The sequence below is a fragment of the Piliocolobus tephrosceles genome, chromosome 13 (assembly GCF_002776525.5).
Source record: "Piliocolobus tephrosceles isolate RC106 chromosome 13, ASM277652v3, whole genome shotgun sequence".
Classification (NCBI taxonomy): domain Eukaryota; kingdom Metazoa; phylum Chordata; class Mammalia; order Primates; family Cercopithecidae; genus Piliocolobus; species Piliocolobus tephrosceles.
This window is the reverse complement of record NC_045446.1, coordinates 119,367,383-119,391,970: the sequence shown is the minus strand read 5'-3', so window position 1 is coordinate 119,391,970 and position 24,588 is coordinate 119,367,383. Positions and strand designations below refer to the sequence as shown.

General features: G+C 53.8%; 1 protein-coding gene across 1 annotated transcript; it reads left to right on the top strand.

Moving 5' to 3' along the window:
- The first annotated feature begins 840 nt into the window (after positions 1-840).
- Positions 841-23,954, top strand: ADAMTS8 (ADAM metallopeptidase with thrombospondin type 1 motif 8). The gene is made up of 9 exons (XM_023185914.2): positions 841-2,265; positions 10,203-10,442; positions 12,375-12,510; positions 13,091-13,258; positions 14,625-14,926; positions 17,342-17,525; positions 19,941-20,113; positions 20,235-20,410; positions 22,755-23,954. The coding sequence occupies exons 1-9, from the start codon at positions 1,546-1,548 to the stop codon at positions 23,323-23,325; spliced, it is 2,670 nt and encodes an 889-aa protein (XP_023041682.1). The 5' UTR covers positions 841-1,545; the 3' UTR covers positions 23,326-23,954.
- Positions 23,955-24,588: the final 634 nt, after the last annotated feature.

Sequence of the window (24,588 nt, the reverse complement as noted above, 5' to 3'; positions counted from 1 at the left end):
CCACCACAGCTGCAGAAAGGGGTCAGATGGGCTGAAAACAATCAGCGATAACCTCGACTGTCAACATCCCCAGCATAAGCACAGAGCTGGGTACCTGGGGGCAGGTGAATTGGCAAAGGATTTAAAGACCCTGATCCCAGTGGTTCCTAATGCATCACCCACATTGACAACTCAGAGAAAGACACAGTTGGTGGGTGAGTGTAGAGTTTGTGGGTAGAGAACAGGACCCTCCACCCAATCCAGACCTGTGTCATTAAGACTGGGGTCGGATGGAGTTTTGTGGTCTTGAGACCAGGTCATCCCTCTCTTCCTGAGTACTACCCCCTTCCCCAGGGGGCAGCGGTGACATGGGACAGAATGAATTCACCTCTTACACATTTGTACTTGGGGCTGTGGGCAATGCAGTGAAAGGACCTTACACGAAGTCCCGGGCAACTAGCAGTAGCCAGTAGAGAAGACCGTTTTCAGGGACTGGAGGTCTGTTTCCCTCCTGGGGAAATGCTGACTTCCCAACCTCACTGCTGGTAACCTGCCACTGTGCTGGCCTCTGCCCCACTTGCCCTCTAACATGGCAGTGAGAGTCCCTCTTAGGGTTACCCAGGTGGGTTGTTTTTTGCTTTGTGTTTGTTTTCCCGATCTTCAGTGTGGAATAAAAGTTAGGAAGGCTGTACAGTAGTGATGAGAGGAGGACATGATTTTAGCATGACCTTTCCCCCCTCTCTCTCTTGTGCTTTACAATGAAAAACTCTGGAACCTTCTCCCCACATAGTCGGATCTCCGGAGGGATCTTCAGGGATCCAACAGTGTGGGGCTCTGCAGTCGGACTCTGCAGGGATCCGAACAGGGTCGCTGAGACCAGTGCACGAGCCTCTTCGGAGGATGCATCCTGGACTCTTGGCCGCAGAGGAGGAAGCGGTTGGGGTCTCCCAAGGACTCTTTCCAAAGGGTCAGTCCAGCACGGTAGGGGTTAACGTGGGTCGGCGCGTAAAGGGAAGGAAAGAAGTTGGAGTTGACACTTCAAGGGGGAGGGTGGTGGACGGGTCTCGCTGCCTGATTGGTTTTGCATTTCATCCCAATTTTTTTTTTCTCCGCTCTCTCCCTCTTTTCAGTTTCTCTCTCTGATCCCAGGGGAGGGGAAACGGGAATAGTGAGAGATCAAAAATAAACCTCTTATGTCAAGCCGGGAAGGAAGTATAAATAAGAAGGGCTCGGCAGCCCACTCGGTGCTTCCCGGGGCGGGGAGGAGGCAGGAGGCGGCTGCGCGGGGCTGGCGCGGGCAGGGGCGGAGGACGGGCGCACGCGGGCCGGGGCCAGCTGCTCGCGCTGGGCTCGGGGGCGGCGGCTCCGGAGGAGCGGGCTGCGCCAGCCAGAGGGGCCGCCGGGGGAGCGCTCCCGCCGCCGGGCCCTGCGGGCCGAGTCGGCCTTGCAGCTGATTGATTCCGCTTTTCCTGGAGAGAGCGGCCGGGCCGCGCTCGGCCAGCCAGCACCTGCCCGCGCCGGGCGGGCTTCTTCCCTCTCCCGCGGGCAGTCACCGCCGCAGCCCCCATGCTCCCCGCCCCCGCCGGCCCCCGGTGGCCTCCGCTCCTGCTGCTGCTGCTGCTGCCGCTGCCGCTGGCCCGCGGCGCCCCGGCCCGGCCCGCAGCTGGGGGGCAGGCCTCGGAGCTGGTGGTGCCCACGCGGTTGCCCGGCAGCGCGGGCGAGCTCGCGCTCCACCTGTCCGCCTTCGGCAAGGGCTTCGTGCTGCGCCTGGCGCCCGACGACAGCTTCCTGGCGCCCGAGTTCAAGATCGAGCGCCTCGGGGGCTCGGGCCGGTCTACCGGGGGCGAGCGGGGGCTGCGCGGCTGCTTCTTCTCCGGCACCGTGAATGGGGAGCCCGAGTCGCTGGCGGCGGTCAGCCTGTGCCGCGGGCTGAGCGGCTCCTTCCTGCTGGACGGCGAGGAGTTCACCATCCAGCCGCAGGGCGCGGGGGGCTCCCTGGGTCAGCCGCACCGCCTGCAGCGCTGGGGTCCCGCCGGAGCCCGCCCCCTCCCGCGAGGACCCGAGTGGGAGGTGGAGACGGGAGAGGGTCAGAGGCAGGAGAGAGGAGACAACGAGGAGGACAGCGAGGAGGGGAGCCAAGAAGAGGAGGCAGAAGGCGCTAGCGAGCTGCCACCGCCCCTGGGGGCCACGAGTAGGACCAAGCGGTTTGTGTCTGAGGCGCGCTTCGTGGAGACGCTGCTGGTGGCCGATGCGTCCATGGCTGCCTTCTACGGGGCCGACCTGCAGGTAGGACTGAGAGCCTTCTCCAGCCGCAGTGCCCGGAGGCCCCCCAGACGCCTCCCAGCGTCTCTAAAATCTCCCCTTCCAAAAAACCCTTCCTGCTCATCTTTTCCAGCCTGACCCCAAACGACATTCTCTCCTTTCCGAGAAAGAGCAGTAACTCTTTTCTGAACTTCTGCCACCCTAGCTCCCTGCGCCCCCACCCCGGGTCCCCTCCCGTTTAGAGGGGGCTGCAGACGCTCATCCCTCTCATCCGAATCTCCCGCGGCACGTGGCACACTGACCCGAAAGTGGGTATCAACGCACTCCCCTGCACCTGCCTCTCCCAGCAGAGACGAAAATTGAGCGTTTAGGAATAGCTCCCACTCCCACCCCTCAGTCCTCTACTGCCCCAGATCTGAGAGGCTCCCAGGGAAAGGCAGACGGGATGGAAAGAGATGGCTGTCCGATTCCCTTGGGTATGGAGGTCGCCATAAGCAAACGACATTGTTTGAAAGGAGCTGAACCTGGAGAGGGGCTGCCCAACTTCTGTGCAGCCAGCTGGTTGTGATCAATGGGGCATGAACTACCTTGCCAACCTGGCACTCAGCCTCAGCAGAACTTGGCAGTGCCAGCAGCCAGCACAAGAGGGAGGGGCAGAGAACTCCTGCCCAGGGGCTCAGCCCAGGAACTGAAGCTTTGGTGGAAACACGAGGGGAGCAGGGGCTGGGAGGAGCTCGTTGGGTGAGTGTCTCTGGTAAAGACAGACCCACACTTGGTCCACCCAGCTGCCCTTAGCCCAGACACAGCTCTTACCTAAACAGGGGAGAAAAACAGAGTCCAGGGAACAGATACCTAACCCGACCGTTTCTAACTAGATGCAAAGATGGTGCTGACTCAGCAAGAGGCGTCTGTGTTGCCCTAAACCCCAGTTTCTCCCCTAAAGACCAAGTGAAGGCTTTTCCAGGAGGAAAGGAGGGTAAGGTTTCCAGGAGAGGGGTGCTCTTGGCCCCTAAGGAGCACAAAACCAGAGATGTGCCAGGGAAGGAAGAACTGACCTGCCTAGGTCATAGTTCCCTGAAACAGGGATCCTGGCAATGCGGCAGCTAAGCTGACACTTTGTGGTGATGGCTTTGTTGGCCCGGACCCCATACTAGGCTCAGCCTGCGCCCGACTGCTGGGGGCCCCAAGGGCATAGGCATCGCCTGTGCAGAATAGTCCAGACAAGGAGGCCTTCTGTTTCTCACCCCCATCTTTCCCACCCTCTATCGCTGGCAAAGGCAGGGTAGGAAAGACCCAGGGAGAAACAGACGCATAGGATGGGAAGGGCTGTGGGTGACAGTCCACATGGCTGCTCCTCTGGCTACTGCAGGTGCTGATTACACCCCAGGCAGGCACCCATGCAAGCCCTTGTGGTGTTTGCTTCCCGCAAAGCACCGCAGAGCGGCTCCGGCCCGCCAAGGCAGTCTGCCTCATGAGCTTTGGGTCGCGCTGATTTCATATCTGTTTCCCTGCCTGCCCTGAGAGCAGGGAGCAGTGGGGGCACCAGCCCTCTCCTCTGACTCCTTTCTTTAAGCAAGTACTAGAGAGTGTGGCAGGAGAGGGGTGAGAAGAGGGCTTCTTCCATCTCTTTAGGGCCCCCACACCTGACTCCTAGCGGGCTCCACCAGAAAGAAGCTAAGATGCACCCATTGCAAACCCAGAGCTGGGCGCTGTGCCCCTCTGTTTCCACACACGGAACGGATTCTGACATTTGCCTGAGAACCAAAACATAGGAAAGCCAACAAGAACTCTGCCAGCAGAGAAAGTCCGTTTTTCAGCCCTCAGGGCCAGACTGTCTCACTCTCTGAGCTGATCACCTGGATGCTGGAGATAACTGAGTATTTGCCTCAGGGACATACTCGCATCTCCAGACATTCTAGCTATCTAGAGGCAGACATGGTCCGAGGCCCGGCCCCACGATGCCCCGGCTGCTGAAGCAGGACACGCTGCTGGGGTTTGCACCCGGTTTTGTTCCCTTCATCTTAAAGTCCAGGTTTGCTGCCCCAGACAAGTCGGCTTTCTCTATGTCGGAGACACCCAGGCATTGCCATCCTCACGAGACTCCTGACCGGGTGATCTGGCCCCTGCTTGACCCGCTCCCCATGCCCCACAAACATGCATTTCTGGACCTTTCCCAGCTGCACATTGGCATCTGCACACCCAGCCAGCCCACCTGGACCAGGACAGCACAGCAAACCAGGCATCGGGCACCTCTGAATGCCGAATTCCTCTCCGTAGGGGGTTGACCTCCGAGTCTCACCTGGAAGGGAAGTCTTCCCTCAGGGAGACCAGCCCCGCCACCTCCACCTTGGGTCTCATGTCCCAGCCCACCTGCACTCCTGCTGCCACCGTGGCGGGTGGGGGAGGGACTGAGGTACAGCTGTGTCCAGGACCACCCTCGGGCCCCTCCGCTGTGATGAGCTGACCAGCCTCGGAGATGCTGCAGGACAGGCGTGCCTGCCTCAGCTCAGTCCCCTGGGCTTCTGAAAACAGGTCCATGAGCCCAGCTGAGAGAAAGAATGAAAATCAAGTTCCCGTGCCTCAAGACCTGGCCTGCCCACACCCACCTACTGCAAATGGAAGCCAGTCCTCTATGTAGAGACCTCATTCACACAGAGGGAAGGCACTCTGGGGTGTCTTGGTAATCAGGGGTGTGTGAGGATGAGAAGAGCCTGTACCCCTCTAGGGCTTAGAGTTCCTCATCTGTGAAGCAAGACACCTGGACTAGGCGACCAATCCCGGTCTCAGCGCCTGTGTGGCTGCTTCATGATGAGCTGGTCTTCTGGAAGGTTTAGCCACTCTCTGAGCATGTTCAATTCACAGCGTGATTGCACACACATCACCTCCATGAAAATACCTGTGACCGGGGCAGAGGGACACTGCACAGCGCACAGGGGCCATGTGGCTTCCTCAGGATCAGACAGCACTGATCAGGATCAGGAGGTGGCAGGGCTGGGCCTGCAGCCCGTCTCCCAAAGCTGATTCCTGAGCACTGTTATCCCACCAGGCAGCCTCTTTCTCAGGACGAGGGTCTGTGGCTCTGTCGACCTTCTGATACTTGCTTATGTTGTGGGAGTGGGTCCTTAAATCCAGCAGTTCAAAGCCGTCCAGGCCCGCTGTGAGGCCCTATCCCGCGGAGAAACCACCGTGGAGGCTGAGAGAAAGAATGCATCATTGCCGAGGCTGGTCTCACTGTTAAGCGACAATGAAGTTTTCCAGAACTCTGTCAATTGAGTTCACTTAATCCCAGGACAAAAGGGGCCCCGGCGTCCCACCTTCTTATCTGGTTTCAGAGTTAAGGAGCTCAGACAGAGGGGCCTTTCTGAAAGGAGGGACCACCTGGGAAGACTCCATTAGCTCCGTCTACATCCGGCTGCTGCTCACTGTCCCGTGTGAACGCGGGGTGGGATGGAGTGAGGGGCAGCGTGGCAGTACCCACTCTCACCAGCCTGGAACGACTGTCCCGCCAGTGCTTCTGCAGTGAGCAGTTTTTGAGCCCTCTTCTTAGCAGAGAGGGTCTGAAAAGTGGCGCTCATCTTCCCAAAGGCCCAGCAGAACACTCGCAGGAGGTCAGATTCTGGGTACTGACTTCAGGGTCCTCAGAATGTCACAGCCATCTCCATGCCCCCTTATCCGTGTGCTCTGGGGAAAATGTCTTCCACAAGACACTAGATACTAAAGTGGGCTTGGAGCCTAGGTTGTCCAGCAGCGTCCCAGTTTCTACCCGTTCTGGCATCATTATTAATCCTACCGTCTTTCCCTCTCAAGGGTATCCTGGTTTGGATGAAACAGAGACAGATCCATGTCCCCACACCCTCCGCTCTGTAGCTACCGGGGAGAAAGACAAGTGCTACATGTGCGTTTTCCTTTCCCATTGGCAAAAGAATGCATCTTTTCCATCCCTTATGTCTGCTGTAGTCAGAATGATCAAAGATGGAGTATTTCCCAAAGAAAACGTTTCAGTGTCCAAAGATCGCCCCTCCCCACCCCCCAGGAGGTGGGGGGTGCATAGGCAATGACAGGCGGACTTGCTGCTTGCGAGCCTTGGGTTTGCTTTGGCTAGGCTGTAGTTTTCCTTACAGCAGCAAAGATGGGTGGGCAGTCAGTGCAGAGACTAAGAACACAGACTTTGGAACGAAATAGAAATAACGTAGTGTCCTTGAGCAAGTCACCTATTTCTCTGTACCTCGATTATTTCAGGTAGGAGCAGCTATACCAACATCCTAGCCTTGTCTTGGGGATGAAACAAAATATGGAATGCACCTGACCTGCTGCCTGGTTTAGAGGAGATACTCAGCAAGGTGTGGCTATTGCTAGCGTTGCCTTCAGTGATGGAAACCATTTGTTAAAGTGGGGGGGATGGGCTAGCCCACGACATCAGAGTGCCGGCCACCACTGTTTCAGCTTTGCTGTTCCACACGGCAGAGGAATCTTCTCTTTCAGTTTGCCCAGGCTCAGCAGTGAAGGCTGACTTGTAGTTCAGCATGCGCGCTTTGAGGAGGCGACATTGCCCTCTGCTGTTTGGAGAACAAGAGGAGATGAAGGATATCGTGCAGGTCATTCTTTTCTCCTCTCACTTCTTTCCTCTCCCTTTGCTTCTCCATCTCCACACCCCCAGCTCAGTCTCAGGCCCTAGAGACGTCAGGAAGGAAGAGGCATTGCACCAGATGCTGAAGCAAGGGCTTCCCAGGGCCACTTTTCCTCTCCTGGCCTCCCATTGGGCGTGCCACAAGAGAAAGCAGTGGAGCTGCAGGTGAAGCGTAAACCGGCTCGGTGTAATGACAACATCGGGCGGGAGGAGGCCGGCCCGTCCCCATCACCCACCGCAGCTGGCTTCCGCTACCATGCCAGCTCTGAGGAAGGAATCTCGTTGTTCGTATCTCAAATAACCAAAAGGTGCTCTGGCCCACCCAACAGGCCAGGGTGTTATTACTATTATTTTTTTTAATCCATTTTTTTTTAAACAGAGACAGGATCTCACTATGTTTCCCAGGCTGGTCTCAAGTGATTCTCCCACCTTGGCCTTCCAAAATACTGGGGTTACAGACATGAGCCACCCTGACTGGCCTGATGTTCATCTCTATTCCAGACCCTGGGGTCACTCATGCAGGAGCAGACTCCCTAAAAAATGCCGCCTCTCCCTAACAAAAGTTAAGAGTATGGGATCCCCAAGTCATTCAAGAGCAGATCATTTGACACCTCGGCTGGGCTGACTGGGCTCCCACCTACCTGTTATGCTTTTGGGGCATTGTATGCTGTGCTGAGGCCTCTCCTCCTCAGGGGGCCAGGACCCCGTTCACATTTTTCACACGCAGCCTGCACTGGTGTGGGGAGCAGGGAGGTGTAAATCGGCACCAGGAGGTGGAGCAAGGCATCTGACTTCCTCCTTGACCAGCCGCAGGCCTGATCCCCACGGGACTCTAAGTCAGGCCTGTCCTTTGAGCCTAGGGGATTGGGGCAGAACCAAAGGCTCACAGCCCTGAGGTCACCCACTTCACCCAGGCTCAGTGGTCCTTCTCCCTAGGGAACGGTGAGACCCACCGCGTATGTGAGGCGTTCCTGTGGTCATTTATCAGAAGAGCGGACTGGGAGGGGAAAATCAAAACCTCGGTAGAACAAGAGATAAGGAGAGGTCAGTGGGATTGGGAGCTGGGATGTGGAAGGGAACCCTGGGTCACGGAATCCTCCTAGCCTTCTTGAAAATGAAAAGTATCTTCTGAGACAACGGCCAGAAGCACCTTCAGACGTCCTCAAGTCCAGCCCACCCCTTGAAGCTAAATGGCTCTGAAGCCGGCCCTGCCTGACAGCTAGGCACCGTCTGGAGAAGACAATGATATGAGCAACCCGAGCTGCAGAGAAGGAGCTCTCTGGGGACCTGAGGGCCAGGAAGCTCCTTGTGCTGTCTGGGCCTGATCTTCAAGCAGTGGTTTATCCTGCAGGAGATCAGGGGTTAACCCTCGCCTTCCTCCGGTCTTCACTGAGGACGTGAGCACTGCCTCGTCTCTCACTCAGCCTCCCTCCGATCTGCTCAACGTGGGCACAGACTTGCCCCAACCTCCCGTCTTTAGCTCCTGGTACTGAGCTGTCTCAGTCCCAAAGCTTAGCAGCTGGTGTTCCTTAGCTTCATATCTTCCTTGTACGACCTCATCTCCCCCAATTTGAGATTGTGAAACTGGACTCAACGGGAAGAAATCTTGTGATGATGGTCGCAGTCTGCCTCAGAAGAAATTCCAGGGGTTGGTCCCTGGCCCATCAGACCCTGGTCCTTCTTCGAGAGATCAGGATACTGTTGGCCTCCTGGAAGCAGCAAAGACCCAGCCAGGAGTTCGTCTCGGCAAGCCACCATTCCTCAGTGCTCACCCCCAGTTGCATAATGATGTGATTGCTTTTTTTCCCTCCAGAATCCAACTCCAGGAGCAAGTGCCAAGTTTCAGCCTTGTTGATAAGATGTTTACATCAGCCTAAACACTGCTGGAGTGCTTGACACACCAAATAACCTGCCAACCCCTGCTTGTAGGGCTAACAAAATACCTGGCTCATTGCCTGCGAGGTGAACAGACAGATCCCATTCACAAATAATAGGATTCATCTGGAACGCCCACACATGGCCTCACCCAATGGAATGTCCCTCTCTACCCTTTCCTTCCTCCTCCTTCCACTCCCACCTTCCAGACCACAGGAGAAGCGGAAGAGGGGCTCCCGAGAGGTGGTGATCTAGGGATCGGAGAGGCAGGGCAAGCAGGTGCTGCCCAGCTGACCACACTCCAGGCTCAAGGAACACCCACCTCTGCCCCTGTGTCTCCCCTTCCACAAAATGCTCAAAAAGGGCCACTTCAAGGGGTCACCGAGGCAGGAGAGCGAGTTCCCATCTGGCCTCCTCTCCAAGCCTTGGAATCCAGTGGGGGAGCAGTTGGCAGCCCAGGGACAAGACAGAGGCCAAGCAGTGATGTACGTTCTGTTGGCCAGCCTGGGTGGAAGGGAGAGCAGGTGAGCTCCTAAGCACGTGGGTCCGCTGAGGCCCACGGGAGCCTCTCAAGCCCCAGTCAGGAGGGAATGAACCCTTCGGGGCTGTCCAGGCAGACACCAGGAAGCCAAGCCCTGGGAAACCTGATGAGAGCGCGGTGGACCTCAGAGACAGGCACACCTGGGCTGGCCTCCTGGTTTCAATAGCTGTGCGACCTTCGACGAGCTAATTTGCATGACTTTCCTCATTCGGGAAATGGAATTGCAGCACCTTCTTCATGAAGTGACTGTGAGAATTCTTTGAGGTAATGTGGCAGAGTAACTGTTGTTAGGAGTGATTATCACAGCAAAGTTTTCAGTGTTAACAATTCCCACCCTGAAGAGTAGAGTTACCCCAACAGGCAGCAGGAAAATGCTCAGCTGGATTCTAAGAGGGAACTCTACTCAGCTTCAGCGCTCAGAACTTTGTTTCTGGGCTGAGGCAGGGATGGGTAGGGGTGGCTGGCAGGGAGACAGTGTCAGGATTAAGGCAGAATAAGCCATGCCGTCCAGTAGCACTTTCTATCTGCACATTCCAGTACAGTAGCCACAAGCCATATATGACTATTGACGCACTTGAAATGCACTATAAATTTAGGGTTTTGGGTTTTAATGAATTTGGATGTAGGTCATCCCATGAAGCTGGTCTGAATGTTAGACGCACAGGTTTGGAGCAAGGCAGGTCTGGGTTCAAAGGCAGCTGTTCATGCATCAGCTTTGTGACCTTGGGCAGGTTCTTGAGCCTGTTTTCTCACATGCAAAATGAAGGGAGTAACGCGGAGCCCTCGGGGGTATTGTGAGGCTTTGGTAAGAATTTGATGCTCAGCCGCATAAAAAGAGGTGATGGCAGCAAACAGGCCAGGCCGAGGGCCCTGAGACTTAACCCTTCACTCTGCTTCTTGTCTCCTCCTTCCTGACAGAACCACATCCTCACATTAATGTCTGTGGCAGCCCGAATCTACAAGCACCCCAGCATCAAGAATTCCATCAACCTGATGGTGGTAAAAGTGCTGATTGTAGAAGATGAAAAATGGGGCCCAGAGGTGTCCGACAACGGGGGGCTTACATTGCGCAACTTCTGCAACTGGCAGCGGCGTTTCAACCAGCCCAGCGACCGCCACCCGGAGCACTACGACACGGCCATCCTGCTCACCAGACAGGTCCGTGCCTGGCTCCGGAAGCCCTGGGGAGGAAGGGAGACGGGATGGGCAGATCAAAGGGAGGACCACGAGGCCTGCCCAAACATGGGAAACGTCTCCCTGCTGGCCCCAGCTGGACGCCACAGCCTCATGCCCGGAATGATGAGGGGGAGGTCATGAGGACAAGTGTGAGGTATTTGCAAGGGAAGGAGAAGAATCTTGTAAGGGCTGTCTTCCAAAAGTTTGTGACCAGCTGTCTCCTGAGGTCACACATAACAAGAAGAAATGGGCTCGAGCTGCCGAGTGAGAGATCTGGGTTTAGAATGAAGAGAGTAGTTCTAGCTGCAGTGCTTGTAAAACATGGGGCAGGTAGCCAGGGGGTCCCCTCAAGATTTGCCCACAGCGGGAGGGCTGCCCACCTACATGGCATGATTTAAACAGACAGCTTCCTGAAAGCAAGAGAGTGATCCTGTGTGCCAGGCCCCGTCTGCTCCTTCAGTCTCATAACAACCCCACCGGGCCGGTCCTGGTGTTATCCCCATTTTGTAACAGAAGAAACTGAGATGCAGAGTGGCCACACAGCTCTCTTGCCACATAGTGGCAGTGCCCATAGACCAGCCAAGACAGTGCTGCTATAGGGTCATGTTCTGAACGACTATGCTGTCCTGTCACCCACAAAAAGCCTCTGAAGTCCCAGCCAGCCTCAGGATGCAGCCAGCTTGGAACATAGAACAGGCTCCCTTACATGAGTGGCTGACGTGAGGACAGATGGAGATTTCCTGATCTGGTCACTCAGAAATCCATCTTGATAGCCTCTGTATTTTATATTCTTTTTTGTTTTTAATTTTGTTTTGTTTTGTTTGAGACAACGTCTTGCTCTGTCACCCAGGCTGGAGTGCAGTGGCACAGTCACAGCTCGCTGCAGCCTCTGCCTGCTAGGTCCAAATGATCCTTTCACCTCAGCCTCCTGAGTAGCTGGGACCACAAGCACAAGCCACCTCACCCAGCTAATTTTTTTTTTTTTTTTTACTTTTTGTAGAGACAGGTTCTCACTATATTGCCCAGGCTTGTCTCCAACTCCTGGACTCAAGCAATCCACCTGCCTTGGCCTCTCAAAATGCAAAGATTATAGGCTGTTTTTATTTTTTAACAAAACAAAATTTCACAGGTTACTCTCCAATTTAGAAAGATGGTGGGGGGGTGAACTGTCTTGACCATAAACACAAAAAGAATCAATAAAGCAAGGCCACTAGGCGGGATATCCAGACACGTTGAACCTGCTGTTGCTTCCCCCTCCTTAAAAAAGTTCAGCCGGGCACATGACAAGCACCTGTAGTCCCAGCTACTTGGGAGGCTGAAGTGAGAGAATCACTAGTGCCCAGGAGTTTGAGGCTAAGTGAGCTACAATTACTCCTGTGAATAGCCACTGCATTGTAGCCTGGGCAACATAGCCAGACCTCGTCTCTAAAATTTAATTTAGGCTGGGCGTGGTGGCTCACACCTGTAATCCCAGAACTTTGGAAGGCCAAAGAGGCCAGATTGCCTGAGGTCAGGAGTTTGAGACCAGCCTGGACAACATGGTGAAACCTCATCACTACTGAAAATACAAAAATTAGCCAGGTGTGATGGTGCACGCCTGTAGTCCCAGCTACTCGGGAGGCTAAGGTAAGAGAATAGCCTCAACCCTGGAAGCAGAGGTTGCAGTGAGCTGAGATCATGCCACTGCACTTCAGCCTGGGCAACAGAGCAAGACTCCATCTCAAAAAATAATAATAATAATTTAATTTAATTTAAAAGCTCAATAAACACAGGTGATGCACAGGCCAGCAAGCATGTTATGGGATGCTCGGTGGTCCACTCCCACATGCACACTGGCCACCCCTGTCCCCGGAGGCCTGCAGCACACCACACACACACACTGATGCACTCTCTTGCTTTCTCCCCACCAAGCAGAACTTCTGTGGGCAGGAGGGGCTGTGTGACACCCTGGGTGTGGCAGACATCGGGACCATTTGTGACCCCAACAAAAGCTGCTCCGTGATCGAGGATGAGGGGCTCCAGGCGGCCCACACCCTGGCCCATGAACTAGGTAAGATTTGCCTTGCCAAAGCCCACTTCAGCACATCAGCAGGAACTGTGCTTCCAGATCCCAGGTCGCCTAGCTCCTAAGGAATACGCGGCCCTCGCTTAGGAATAGCTCCTGGTGATTTTGACAGGGTGGCTGTATACAAACAGATACCGCGCTTGACGGTGCTGAACACAACTCCGCTCCCAGCCCGGGCACAAAATACATGATGATCACAGGTCACCCGATGAATGCCAGGACACCAGACGGGCGCTGGGGGGGAGGCGCGGCGCTGTGCACAAGCTAAGCCGTAGGATCTGGGGGAAGAACAATGGTCCGAGGACTGTCATGTAAGACAGCAAATAACAGAGCTAGATCCAAATTTAGGACGGGCTGAGGCAGAAAATAAAGGGGTATCCATGTTTCTCAGTCATCTGAGAACGCGTCCTGGAAGAGCAAAGTGCAGGGGAAAGCCCAACGCAGAAATCTTCCGAGGGTGAGGGGGTGGCTGCTCCCCTGAGGAGCTCCATCTCTGTCCCTAACTGGGCCGGGTGAGGTGCCCTCAGACAGGACAGGGCAGAGTGGACCAGGCCTCTCTTCCCAGGGCACGTCCTCAGCATGCCGCACGACGACTCCAAGCCCTGCACGCGGCTCTTCGGGCCCATGGGCAAGCACCACATGATGGCGCCGCTGTTCGTCCACCTGAACCAGACGCTGCCCTGGTCCCCCTGCAGCGCCATGTACCTCACGGAGCTCCTGGACGGCGGGCACGGTAGGCACCGGCGACCCCGCCCTGCTTGTCCCCGTGGGCCTCCTTCCACTGCTGCTGGCGCAGGGACCCCTCCAGCAGTGCCTCCTCACAGGGCCCTTGGAGCTGAGTCCCAGCCAGCCTCCCATGCTGGGGCATTCACACCACCCCCGAAGTCTGCTCTTCCCGGCCCCATCTTCCAGCAGCAGTTCTGGGCTAATTGAGATGAGTCACAAAGCAGGGGAGGCCATCTGAGAAGGTGTCTGGAGGAGGAGGGTTTGAGCACCGCTTGAAGGAATAGAAGCACATGGCACAGAGGAGGGACGAACCTACAACAGCTCAGGCCTCAGGCATGGCAGAGGCAGTGACTGCGTCCTGTGAGAGCAAGAGGGCGGGGGGCTGGTTCAAAGGATTGGAGCCAGGCGTGGGGCGCGCACTTGTGGTCCCAGATACTCGGGAGGCTGAGGCAGGAGGATCACTTGAGCCTAGGAGATCAAGGCTGCCAGTAAGCCGTGATCACGCCACTGACTCCAGCCTGGGTGACCGAAAGAGACGCCATCTCTTAAAAAAAAAAAAAAAGAAAGAAAGAAAGAAAGAAAGAAGAAGGCCGGGTGCAGTGGCTCACGCCTGTAATCCCAGCACTTTGGGAGGCTGAGGCAGGTGGATCACAAGGTCAGGAGTTCAAGACCAGCCTGCCCAACATGGTGAAACCCCGTCTCTACCAAAAATACAAAAAATTAGCCAGGCGTGGTGGCACATGCCTGTAGTCTCAGCTACTCAGAAGGCTGAGGCAGAAGAATCGCTTGAACCCAGGAGGCGGAGGTTGCAGTGAGCCAAGATCGAGCCACTGCACTCCAGCCTGGGCAACAGAGCTAGACTTTGTCTCAAAAAAAAAAAAAAAAAATTGCTTCTCAGAAGAGGGGATTAAAGAAAAAACAATTTTGATTGGTTGGAGTTGTTGGTAAAGCAATGAAATATGCTAAATTCTTCTCACTAAGGGAGACAGGGACATGTATGATGCAAAAATAAGATTATCCAGATAGCATTAGTTGGTCTTCGTTTGCATATTGTGACTTTGAGGAGCACGGTTAGATTGTGATGTGGGTGAATATTGCGTTAGCTGACATTCGCTGGGTATACACTGAGTGTCGGGGGCAATGCTTCCTAGATGTTCAGGACAGCAAAGGAAAGTTGGTCCTGAAAAACCTTTGCAACCGATAGTCAAAAATTAGGCATGCTCTCACTAGATCATCGAGTGGTGACAGGTTTTAGTGGCAGGTCAAGAAGTCGTGACGCCCAGACCTTCAGTGCCATCCATCGCAGGCCATGAAGAGCTGAAAGGGTGGCGCCCCTGCGTGCGTTCTGATGCCCCTGCTTCCTCTCTTCCCAGGAGACTGTCTCCTGGACGCCCCTGCCGCGGCCCTGCCCCTCCCCACAGGCCTCCCGGGCCGCATGGCCCTGTACCAGCTGGACCAGCAGTGCAGGCAGATCTTTGGGCCGGATTTCCACCACTGCCCCAACACTTCTGCTCAGGACGTCTGCGCCCAGCTTTGGTGCCACACTGATGGGGCTGAGCCCCTGTGCCACACGAAGAATGGCAGCCTGCCCTGGGCTGACGGCACGCCGTGCGGGCCTGGGCACCTCTGCTCAGAAGGCAGCTGTCTACCTGAGGAGGAAGTGGAGAGGCCCAAGGTGAGGGACAGCCCCTGAGGATAGTGGGAAGGAGAAAGGAGAAACAAAAGGAAATGGGGAGGACTGAGGGCTGTTCTCGAGGGGGGAACCACACTTGAGAGTCACGAACTGAGAGACAGCCAGGCAGAGCGGCTCACACCAGAATTCCAGCGCTTTGGGAAGTTGAGGCAGAAGGATCACTTGAACCGACACCAGCCTGGGCAACATAGTGAGATCCTGTCTCTACAAAAAAATAAAAAATAAGCCGGGCCTGGTGACTCACACTTGTAGTCCCAGCTACTCGGGAAGCTGAGGCAGGGGATCACTTGATCTCAGGAGTTTGAGGCTGCACTGAGCCATGATCATGCCACTGCGCTCTAGCCTGGGCGGCAGAGGGAGACCCTGTCTCCAAAAAAACAAACTTTGGGCCAGGCTGCAACACAGGACTTCTAGGTAAAATCACTCATCTTTTAACAAACAAACCAAAGTATATTTATCCTCACAGTGAGGAGCCCGTGGAGGCTCACCCTCACTCAGTGGGTTGGCACTGCCATGGCTCCAGACATTAGGGAGCTGCTTTGGGACTGGCTCAGGGCTGGTGCAGATGCAGACTGGGGAGAGGTGTGGAAACAGGAAGGTGGGCACACAACAGACTGGAGCCGCTGTCAATTCCATCATGAACACAGAGAGACACGTGGAATAAATTCCATCAAGAATTGAGTGAAAAGTGTTCATGGCCTGCCCGTGCTTGAACTGAATGCATAATTAGAGGTTGGGAGAATGAGAGCAGTTGTGGGAATTCCGTACTCAAAGAGGAGGAGAGGAGAGAGAATCAGAGCTGCCTCTGGCCAGGCAGAAAAAAAACTCGGCCCAGGAGAGAGTAAACTCACAAGAAAAACCAAGACAGTGCCAGTGAGGGTTTTTAAATGATTCACTTCTTTGCCCTGCTCTTAACACATCCAAACCGCGAGGCTGATCACATTTCTCTTACGGTGAGTCATAGAGCCATCACTATGAAACAGCATCCACTGGGTTTCACAGCCCGGTCTCCGCCAGTGCTGAATTGCCAGGGTAGCCCAAGCACTCCTCAGTACATGTCTTTTGCACTGAGCCTTCTGAGCCTGCCTGCACCAGGTAAGCTCCATACTCTTGTCCTAAGCCTCAACTGGCACAGGATTCATGGATTGATCCTCAGCCACGTCCCATTCACCCTGTTCATCCTCATCACATGTTATTGAGGAGAGGGATCTGCCACCGATCCCCAGAGGCAGAGCCAAACTAAGTGCAGGGAGAGGTTGACGTGAAATGATCATGGAATGATGTGCGGCCTCTATTTTTAAGAACAGTCAGATCAGAAAATACATATTCATAGAATCAGGCCAGGCACAGTGGCTCATGCCTGTAATCCCAGCACTTTGGGAAGCTGAGATGGGTGGATCACCTGAGGTCAGGAGTTCGAGACCAGCCTCACCAACATGGTGAAACCCTGTCTCTACTAAAAATACAAAAATTAGCCAAGTGTGGTGGTGGGCGCCTGTAATCCCAGCTACTCAGAAGTCTGAGGCAGGAGAATCACTTGAACCCAGGAGGCAACAGTTGCAGTGAGCCAAGATCACACCACTGCACTCCGGCCTACTAAAAATACAAAATTTACCCAGGCATGGTGGTGTGTGCCTGTAATCCCAGCTATTCAAGAGGCCGAGGCACAAGAATCACTTGAACCTAGGAGGCAGAGGTTGCACTGAGCCAAATTCACGCCACTGCACTCCAGCCTGGGCGACAGAGCAAAACTCTGTCTCAAAAAAACAAACAAAAAAAAAGCAATTCTGTTTCTTTCCCAGGCATTATCCTATCACTGGAACCAGTGGCTGGTAGACTATGGCAACACTTCCCAGGGCTGCTTCCTTTAGACCAGAGTTCCTCTACCTTGGCACTAGGGACACTTGGGGCAGGATAATTGTTACTGTGGGGCCTGTGCATTGCTGGATGTTGAGCAGCATCCCTGGCCTCTACCCACTAAATGCTGTAACATACACCTTCCCCAGCTGTAGCCACCGGAATATCTCCAGACATTGCCAAATGTCCTCTGGAGGGTAAAATTCGCCCCAATGGAGAACCACTGCATTATATGCAACCTTATCCCCATAAAAGAGTGTCATTCATTCATTCAGCAGTCTACTGAGCACCTTACTAAACATAAAGCACTGTTTAAGACACTGGGGAGTCAGTAGTGAATGAGTCCAGCCTCGTCTCTGTGCTCACAAAGCCATGAAGGCCACACAGTCCTTAAACAAATGATTGAGGCAGTTTACGGTGCTCCATACACCAAGATGAGAATGACTAGATGAGGAAGCCAGGGCTTTGGCCACCCGGTGGCACAGACACTGAAGCCTCCTGGCCTTTGCTCCTCATTCAGTGTGCCATTGTATGTTGCAGCCCGTGGTAGATGGAGGCTGGGCACCGTGGGGACCCTGGGGAGAATGTTCTCGGACCTGTGGAGGAGGAGTACAGTTTTCACACCGTGAGTGCGAGGACCCTGAGCCTCAGAATGGAGGAAGATACTGCCTGGGTCGGAGAGCCAAGTACCAGTCATGCCACACGGAGGAATGCCCCCCTGACGGTAATTGCCACTCAGGGCCGCCCCTGCCAGAGCAGCTACTATCATCGCTGTGACACATCCCCAGAGGATGTGTAAAGTGGGAGTAAAGTGGGTGTCCTGGAATGTAGAGTTTTGCCTGTGATCTGCACCTAAATGGGCTCTGCAAGGCTCCAAGCCCAGGGGCAGCTCTCAGGGACCCGGGACAGCTCTCATAGTGTTTAGAGAGCCTGACAAAGTCAACGAGAGAAATTACCCTCATCTTCCACAATGTGGAGAGGAGGACATCACGCCCAACCAAACTTATTGGGGAGGAGCCTCTGGAGAGGGGCTGGTGTCCAGGAAACTAATCCTCCTGGAGGCATCAGAACCCTCATCTGTGTGCAGAACGGAAGCATTTTCCAAAGCAAGTGTCAGAGCCAAACCTCCAAGGTCTTTCTAGCCAAAATTCAGCCCAGGGCAGAGGGAGGATTTCTGAATCTGATCCCCGCTCACATTCCATCTTCCCTTGGGGCCACGGCAACTGTTTGACAGAACCTTCCCAGGAAGCAATACTACCTCTCCCTCCCCTTGGCATATTCCTATCCCCAGTACCTGCTAGAAACCACACACATTAACTTAGAGGCAGTAAAGGGGCAGCAGCAAACTCATGAGAGGGAAATCATTACAAGGTTTTTCCCCACCATCCCATCCAACTGCCCAGTGTGCGGCTCCAGGAAGGATTGGCAGGCATGAAAAATCAGGCAGAGCCTTAGGAGAGATTCAGCCACGGGAAAGGACACTGGCACCGGGTTGATGTCTCATAGGAGAATCTGTAGGCTTTGCAGTTTCACAAGACAAGAAGGATCCACAATGGCTTGAGGCTCTAGAAACTTTGTGCTGGAATTGTGTGAGAGTTTGCCTGGCATACGGGTGAGACATTGCCGGGAAAGGAGGAGGACGGGAATGAATATAGGGTGCAAGGTAGTAGGCATGGATGAAAAATGATGTCATGATTTCAGACGCACCAAAGTCTGCTATTACTGTCGAGTACTTTTTAGTACTTTTTGTGTGTCTAGGACTATAAAAATGTATGAAAATGTAAAAGGCATGGTCTCCGTCCTTAAGGAGCTTGCAGTCCAATTAGAGACCCAAATCCCTTTAACACAGCCATTAAGTTTCAATGGATGAGTCACAGACCCTAGGTTGGTGAGAGGCTCAGAGAAAGGAAAGGCTGGGTGAGCAGAAGCTTTGAAGGGAGTTAGGACTGAGCAGAGTCTGGAGGACTGAGATGGGGTGAGGTGTGAGGAGACCTGCCAGGATGGGGAAAGGTGTGAGAAGGGCCCTCATTGGCTTAGGTGGAATCAAGCAAAGCACACCACTATGTCAAGGCCAGACCACAGAGGTCCTCGAAGGCTGACACAGTATCTGGGGGTTATCTGTGCCACCTGTCCAATCAAGTCACCTGGAAGCTCCTGCAGACACAGCCCAGACCCCCTCAGCTGTACTGACTCAGAGTCTCAGGCGTGGAGTGTGGCATCTGCCTTGGCAAAGTCTCCCCAGGCATTCAGATGCACAGTTTGGGCGGGGAACCTTGGCAGGAAAAACAGCTTTAATTTTAGGATTTGGGGGTGGAAAGCAACCCACGTCTAACTTCAGATGGATTGGTCCGGCAGCGGCGCACGGCAGGACGGAGAGGAGGCAGGCACAGGTCCCCATGAAGCCAGCAGCCCTGGGCTTGCAGTGGTGAGGGTGGGATGCCATCGTTTGAAATCACAGACTGTCCTGAATATAGTGGAGGTCTCTGTGACCGTTTGGAAATGGCAAATAGAGATGCTCAAATGTTCGGGAGATGCCAGTCTCAGACTTGAGCGTGGTAAGACCAGCAAATGAAAGTCAAACAGTTTGTGGAAGGACCCTCGGGAGCTTGGCCGTGCTGAGTTGGAGGTAATCATCGTACATGCAAACGGAGCTCCCCAGAGACAGCCAGCATTGCAGAATGTGGGTGTGGGGGCAAGATCGGAGCTAGACGTGTAGATTTAGGAGTCTTTGGAGTCATGTCCGGTGTCACTGAGGAAATCAGCACTGCACAATTAGCGGTGTCCTGAGAATATAGCTCCACGTGCCATTCTGTGCCTTCCAGGCTTACTGAATTGTTCCCTGTTGCTCCCTGAGTTCATTCGTCGGTAAAGTACAATGAATCTCTTTCCCTAATGGAAAGGGCATTTATCCTAGAAAGCCCAGCATGAGGCTGGAGGGCTCCTTTCCTTGCCCTTTTGAGTAAGGGTCACACATGGGTCTAGGAATGTTGTGCCCAGAAGACACTGGCCCTGCCTGGGTCCCTGGGTTGAGTCCAAAACCAAAAGAAAGAAGAAAAATGCTGTAAATTCGGAATTTCTCCACCGGGACCTCCTGCTTGCGCATGGGTGTCACCTCCATGCCGTTTCTTCCTCTTTCTAGGGAAAAGCTTCAGGGAACAGCAGTGTGAGAAGTATAATGCCTACAATTACACTGACATGGATGGGAATCTCCTGCAGTGGGTCCCCAAGTATGCCGGGGTGTCCCCCCGGGACCGCTGCAAGTTGTTCTGCCGAGCCCGGGGGAGGAGTGAGTTCAAAGTGTTCGAGGCCAAGGTGAGAATCACCCTGGGACTCAGATCCAGAGATGGGGAGGAAGGTCGCCTGTCCCCACCCCTCCCACAGGCTGCGTCTGTGCTCAACACGCCCTCCCGCACCTTCCCTTTCCCTGTTGCAGGTGATTGATGGCACCCTGTGTGGGCCAGAGACGCTGGCCATCTGTGTCCGTGGCCAGTGTGTCAAGGCCGGCTGTGACCATGTGGTGGACTCGCCCCGGAAGCTGGACAAATGCGGGGTGTGTGGCGGCAAAGGCAACTCCTGCAGGAAGGTCTCCGGGTCCCTCACCCCCACCAGGTGAGTCTCCCCAGGAGTTCTGGACCTTGCTTGGGAGAAGAGCGTAACGGGCTTTGCGCTCTGATAGGCCCAAATTTGAATTGTGGCTGCTACTTAATAGCTATGAGGGTTGGGTGAGTTATTTAAACTCTCCGAGCTTCAGTTTCTTTACAAAATGTCAGCAGTATCTCTATCTCAGAGTCGCCGTAAGGATTTCCTGGGATGGGATGTGCACTTGGCAGTGTCAAGCTCATAGAAAAGACAGAACACAGGACAGCCGTGACTTTTACGAGGGCTGGAGGCCGTGTGGATAGGGAGCTGTCATCTCTGAGTCAGTCGAGCCACACTGAGTAACCTGGACCTCGGCCAAAAGCAGCTCTCCCAGGCCTGTTTTGGGAAGGACGTCTCACCCTAAGCCTGGCAAGCCCTGCCTTTTCTGCAGACGGATCTTCAGAGAAGGGGGTTACCAAAAAGGGGCCCTGGCAGCCCCAGGGCTTTCATGAATCTGAGAACTCCAGACACTTTGTTCACATCCTCATGCCCCACATTCATAAAACTCCAAGGATTTTCCAAAGCGCTTTCATTTCCATGGTCTTGTTTGATTTGTAAAATAAATCCGTGAGCTGAGCAAGGCCAATACTATTCTTCGTTTTGCAGAGGAAGAAATTAAGACACAAAAAGATTAAATGACTTTCTAAGGTCACATTGATAGTTAATGACAGCCAGAAGAGAATGTCGTTTTCCTAAGTCCTGGATGACTTTTGTCTCCCATTCCATGTACTTCCTGGAGAGTAAGGGCAAGGTCAGGTGTCTTATATGGACCACATTCTGCCTCTGCCTCCAGTACATCAATGTATCCTTCTTGGGGTTACGTGAGCATCCTCTGTCCAACCACTTCCCCCACTCACGGTCTCAGAATTTTTGAAAAGTGTTCACTGTATTGTATTCTACTTGGTGAAGCTCGCAAACCCTGTCCCATTCTGTGTGTGTGTGTGTGTGTGTGTGTGTGTGTGTGTGTGTGTATCTATCTCTACATCTCTCATCTCATCAGTCTGAGAGAACAGAATCAGCCTATAGCAGGCAACTTGGGACTGTTTTCATTTTTTTTAATTTATTTTTATTTTTTTGAGACAGAGTCTCACTCTGTCACCCAGGCTGGAGTGCAGTGGCACGACCTTGGCTCACTGCAACCTCTGCTTCCTAGGTTCAAGCAATTCTCCTGCCTCAGCTTCCCAAGTATCTGGAATTACAGGCATGCACCACCACACCCAGCTAATTTTTGTATTTTTAGTAGAGACGGGCTTTCATCATGTTGGCCAGGCTGGTCTTGAACTGTTGGCCTCAAGTGATCCGCCCGCCTTGCCCTCCCAAAGTGCCGTGATTATGGGTATGAGCCACTGCGCCCTGCCTTGGAACTCTTTTTACATTTAAGCTCAAAGGACATAGAAAAAAAGAAGCAGACGCTATTCAGATACTGGGGCCCTTGGCCACTTTCCCTCAGGCTTTAGGCAGATGGTCCTGTGGACACTCTCAGAGTCTGAGACTAAGCAGCTAGCCCCAGCTGGACATATGGCAAGAAGAGCAAGGAGCCCGCCTGACCATTTGCCTCACTTTCTCCCCAGCCTATGGAACTCAGATTTCCAGAAAAGAACAAACAACTAATCTTTCTTCATCCTACCTAAAGCCCTAAGCCTATAACGGACTGGAAACAGTTTCCCAAAACAGCATGCTGTCATTCCAGAAGCACAGTGCTCATGGTGCCTGGGCACACCCAGAAAGTGGCTTCAAAGAAGCAGGCTTGAATCCCCAACTCCCAACCCCACCCTGATCCCACCCTAGGGCCATATTCATCAAATACTAGGAGCCGACTGACTCAAAGAGGCGGTGTGAAATTTCCTCCTGTTCACGTTCTGGAAGGGGTGTGCAGAACAGTTTTTTCCATGTGGGTTTGAGCTCTGGGTATGAAGGTGGCCAAGCAAAGTTGTATACCAGTGCAAGGAACTAGAGGTATTCGAGATCTCATTTGACAGGTGCCAGGTTTGGCTACACCAGTGCAGCTTTCCAAATCCTTCTGGGTTCGCCTCCTCTCTATGCTGTTCTCAAGACCCACATACCTCAACTCCTCAACCACGCATTTGAAATAGAGTTGCCAGATGAAGCAAAAACCCTTGAAAAATCCCAATGTACAAGACATTTCTGTCTGCCTAAACAGCTAATTTATTGAGAACTTTGAGGCAACTTGCTTAATACTTGCTTTGGTTTTTCTTGTCTGCCACCTGGGGTGCCCACTTCAGTCTCCAAGGCATCATCGCGACCAGGGCTGGGCAGCCACTGGTCTGAGGGTGTCTTTCTGTTTCTATCATAGTTATGGCTACAATGACATTGTCACCATCCCAGCTGGTGCCACTAATATTGACGTGAAGCAGCGGAGCCACCCAGGTGTGCAAAACGATGGGAACTACCTGGCGCTGAAGACGGCTGACGGGCAGTACCTGTTAAATGGCAACCTGGCCATCTCTGCCATAGAGCAGGACATCTTGGTGAAGGGGACCATCCTGAAGTACAGTGGCTCCATCGCCACCCTGGAGCGCCTGCAGAGCTTCCGGCCCTTGCCAGAGCCTCTGACAGTGCAGCTCCTGACAGTCCCTGGCGAGGTCTTCCCCCCGAAGGTCAAATACACCTTCTTTGTTCCTAATGACGTGGACTTCAGCATGCACAGCAGCAAAGAGAGAGCAACCACCAACATCATCCAGCCACTGCTCCACGCACAGTGGGTGCTGGGGGACTGGTCTGAGTGCTCCAGCACCTGCGGGCCCGGCTGGCAGCGGCGAACTGTAGAGTGCAGGGACCCCTCCGGCCAGGCCTCTGCCACCTGCAACAAGGCTCTGAAACCCGAGGATGCCAAGCCCTGTGAAAGCCAGCTGTGCCCCCTGTGATTCAGGGGGGAAGGTGTCAGTCTCATGCTCCTAGACTTGGGGTACTGAGGTGCAGACAAGGATCTCCACTGTGGTGACTCTATATATCAAGGCAGCATGGCCCACCCAGGCCTCCCATTGCTGCAGCCCCTCCAGTACTGCACGAATTCCTAAGGGGGAAGAGGAGAGGGGATGGGTGACAGACCCTATCATCAACTGTCCAGTGGACTGGACCTTGCTCGGGTTCAAGTAGAGGGCATAGGTTAAAAAGTAAAAGTGCACTTATTGACTCAGACAGGACACTCAGCGTCAGTCTGTTTGCAAAGGACTAGCAAAGTTAAATGAAAAAAAAAAAAATTCTATCTGGTTTCCCCGATAAATAATCTACCTCAGAGGGGAAACCATTAGTACAAGAGAGGCGTGGGGCAGGGAGTCAATGGTGAATGTCAAAGCAGGCTCCAAAGCTGCACCCCAGGCTGTCTTCAAGAATGACCACGACTGTCTTCAGTGTTAAAATCCATCACCTAAAGGGCCGCAGCGTCACAGGGTTGTGGAGAGCCACATGTTCTCAGGCTGCCACCTGCAGGAGTGGATCCATTTCAAGTATTTATGCAAATGTGTCTCTGAACTAAAGTGTGATCTTATGCCAATGCAGTGGTCTGGTCTGGTTCATTGTTTCTTTGGAAAGGGCAGGGACCTAGAACCCAGGGATGGAGGCTGAAACCAGGTTAGCTCATCTTGAACTCGTGCTGGGCAGCTGGCTCCCTGCCTGCTCTGGGTCCTCACAAGCCTGCAGAATCCAACTCATTCAGGCAACTTTCATTTGCACGATCTAGACCAGTGGTTCTCAAGCTTTCATTATGATCATCTAGAGGGCTGGTAAAAACAGATTGTGAGGCCGGGCACGGTGGCTCACACCTGTCATCCCAGCACTTTGGGAGACCGAGGCAGGAGGATTGCTTGAGCCCAGGAGTTCAAGACAAGCCGCGACAACATGGCAAGACCCTGTTTCTACAAAAAATTAAAAAAAAGAATCAGTCGGACATGGTAATGCAGGCCTATAGTCCCAGCTACTCAGGAGGCTGAGGTGGGAGGGTCACTTGAGCCCAGGAGGTTGAGGCTGCAGTGAGCCATTTTTGTGCCACTGTACTCCAGCCTGGATGACAGAGTGAGACCCTGTTGAAAAAAAGAGAGAGAGAGAGAGAAGAAAGAAAAAGAAAGAGAGAGAGAGAGGAAGAGAGAGAGAAGGAAAGACAAGACAGACTGTGGGGCCCCATCCCTAGA

What these genes read in the sequence shown, in the direction of transcription:
- ADAMTS8 (XM_023185914.2), top strand. Translation starts at nt 1,546, where the DNA reads ATGCTCCCCGCCCCCGCCGGCCCCCGGTGGCCTCCGCTCCTGCTGCTG. An exon ending in CACCCTGGCCCATGAACTAG is followed by an intron (nt 12,511 to 13,090) that starts GTAAGATTTGCC and finishes CTCTCTTCCCAG; the next exon opens with GGCACGTCCTCAGCATGCCG. An exon ending in AGGAAGTGGAGAGGCCCAAG is followed by an intron (nt 14,927 to 17,341) that starts GTGAGGGACAGC and finishes TGTATGTTGCAG; the next exon opens with CCCGTGGTAGATGGAGGCTG.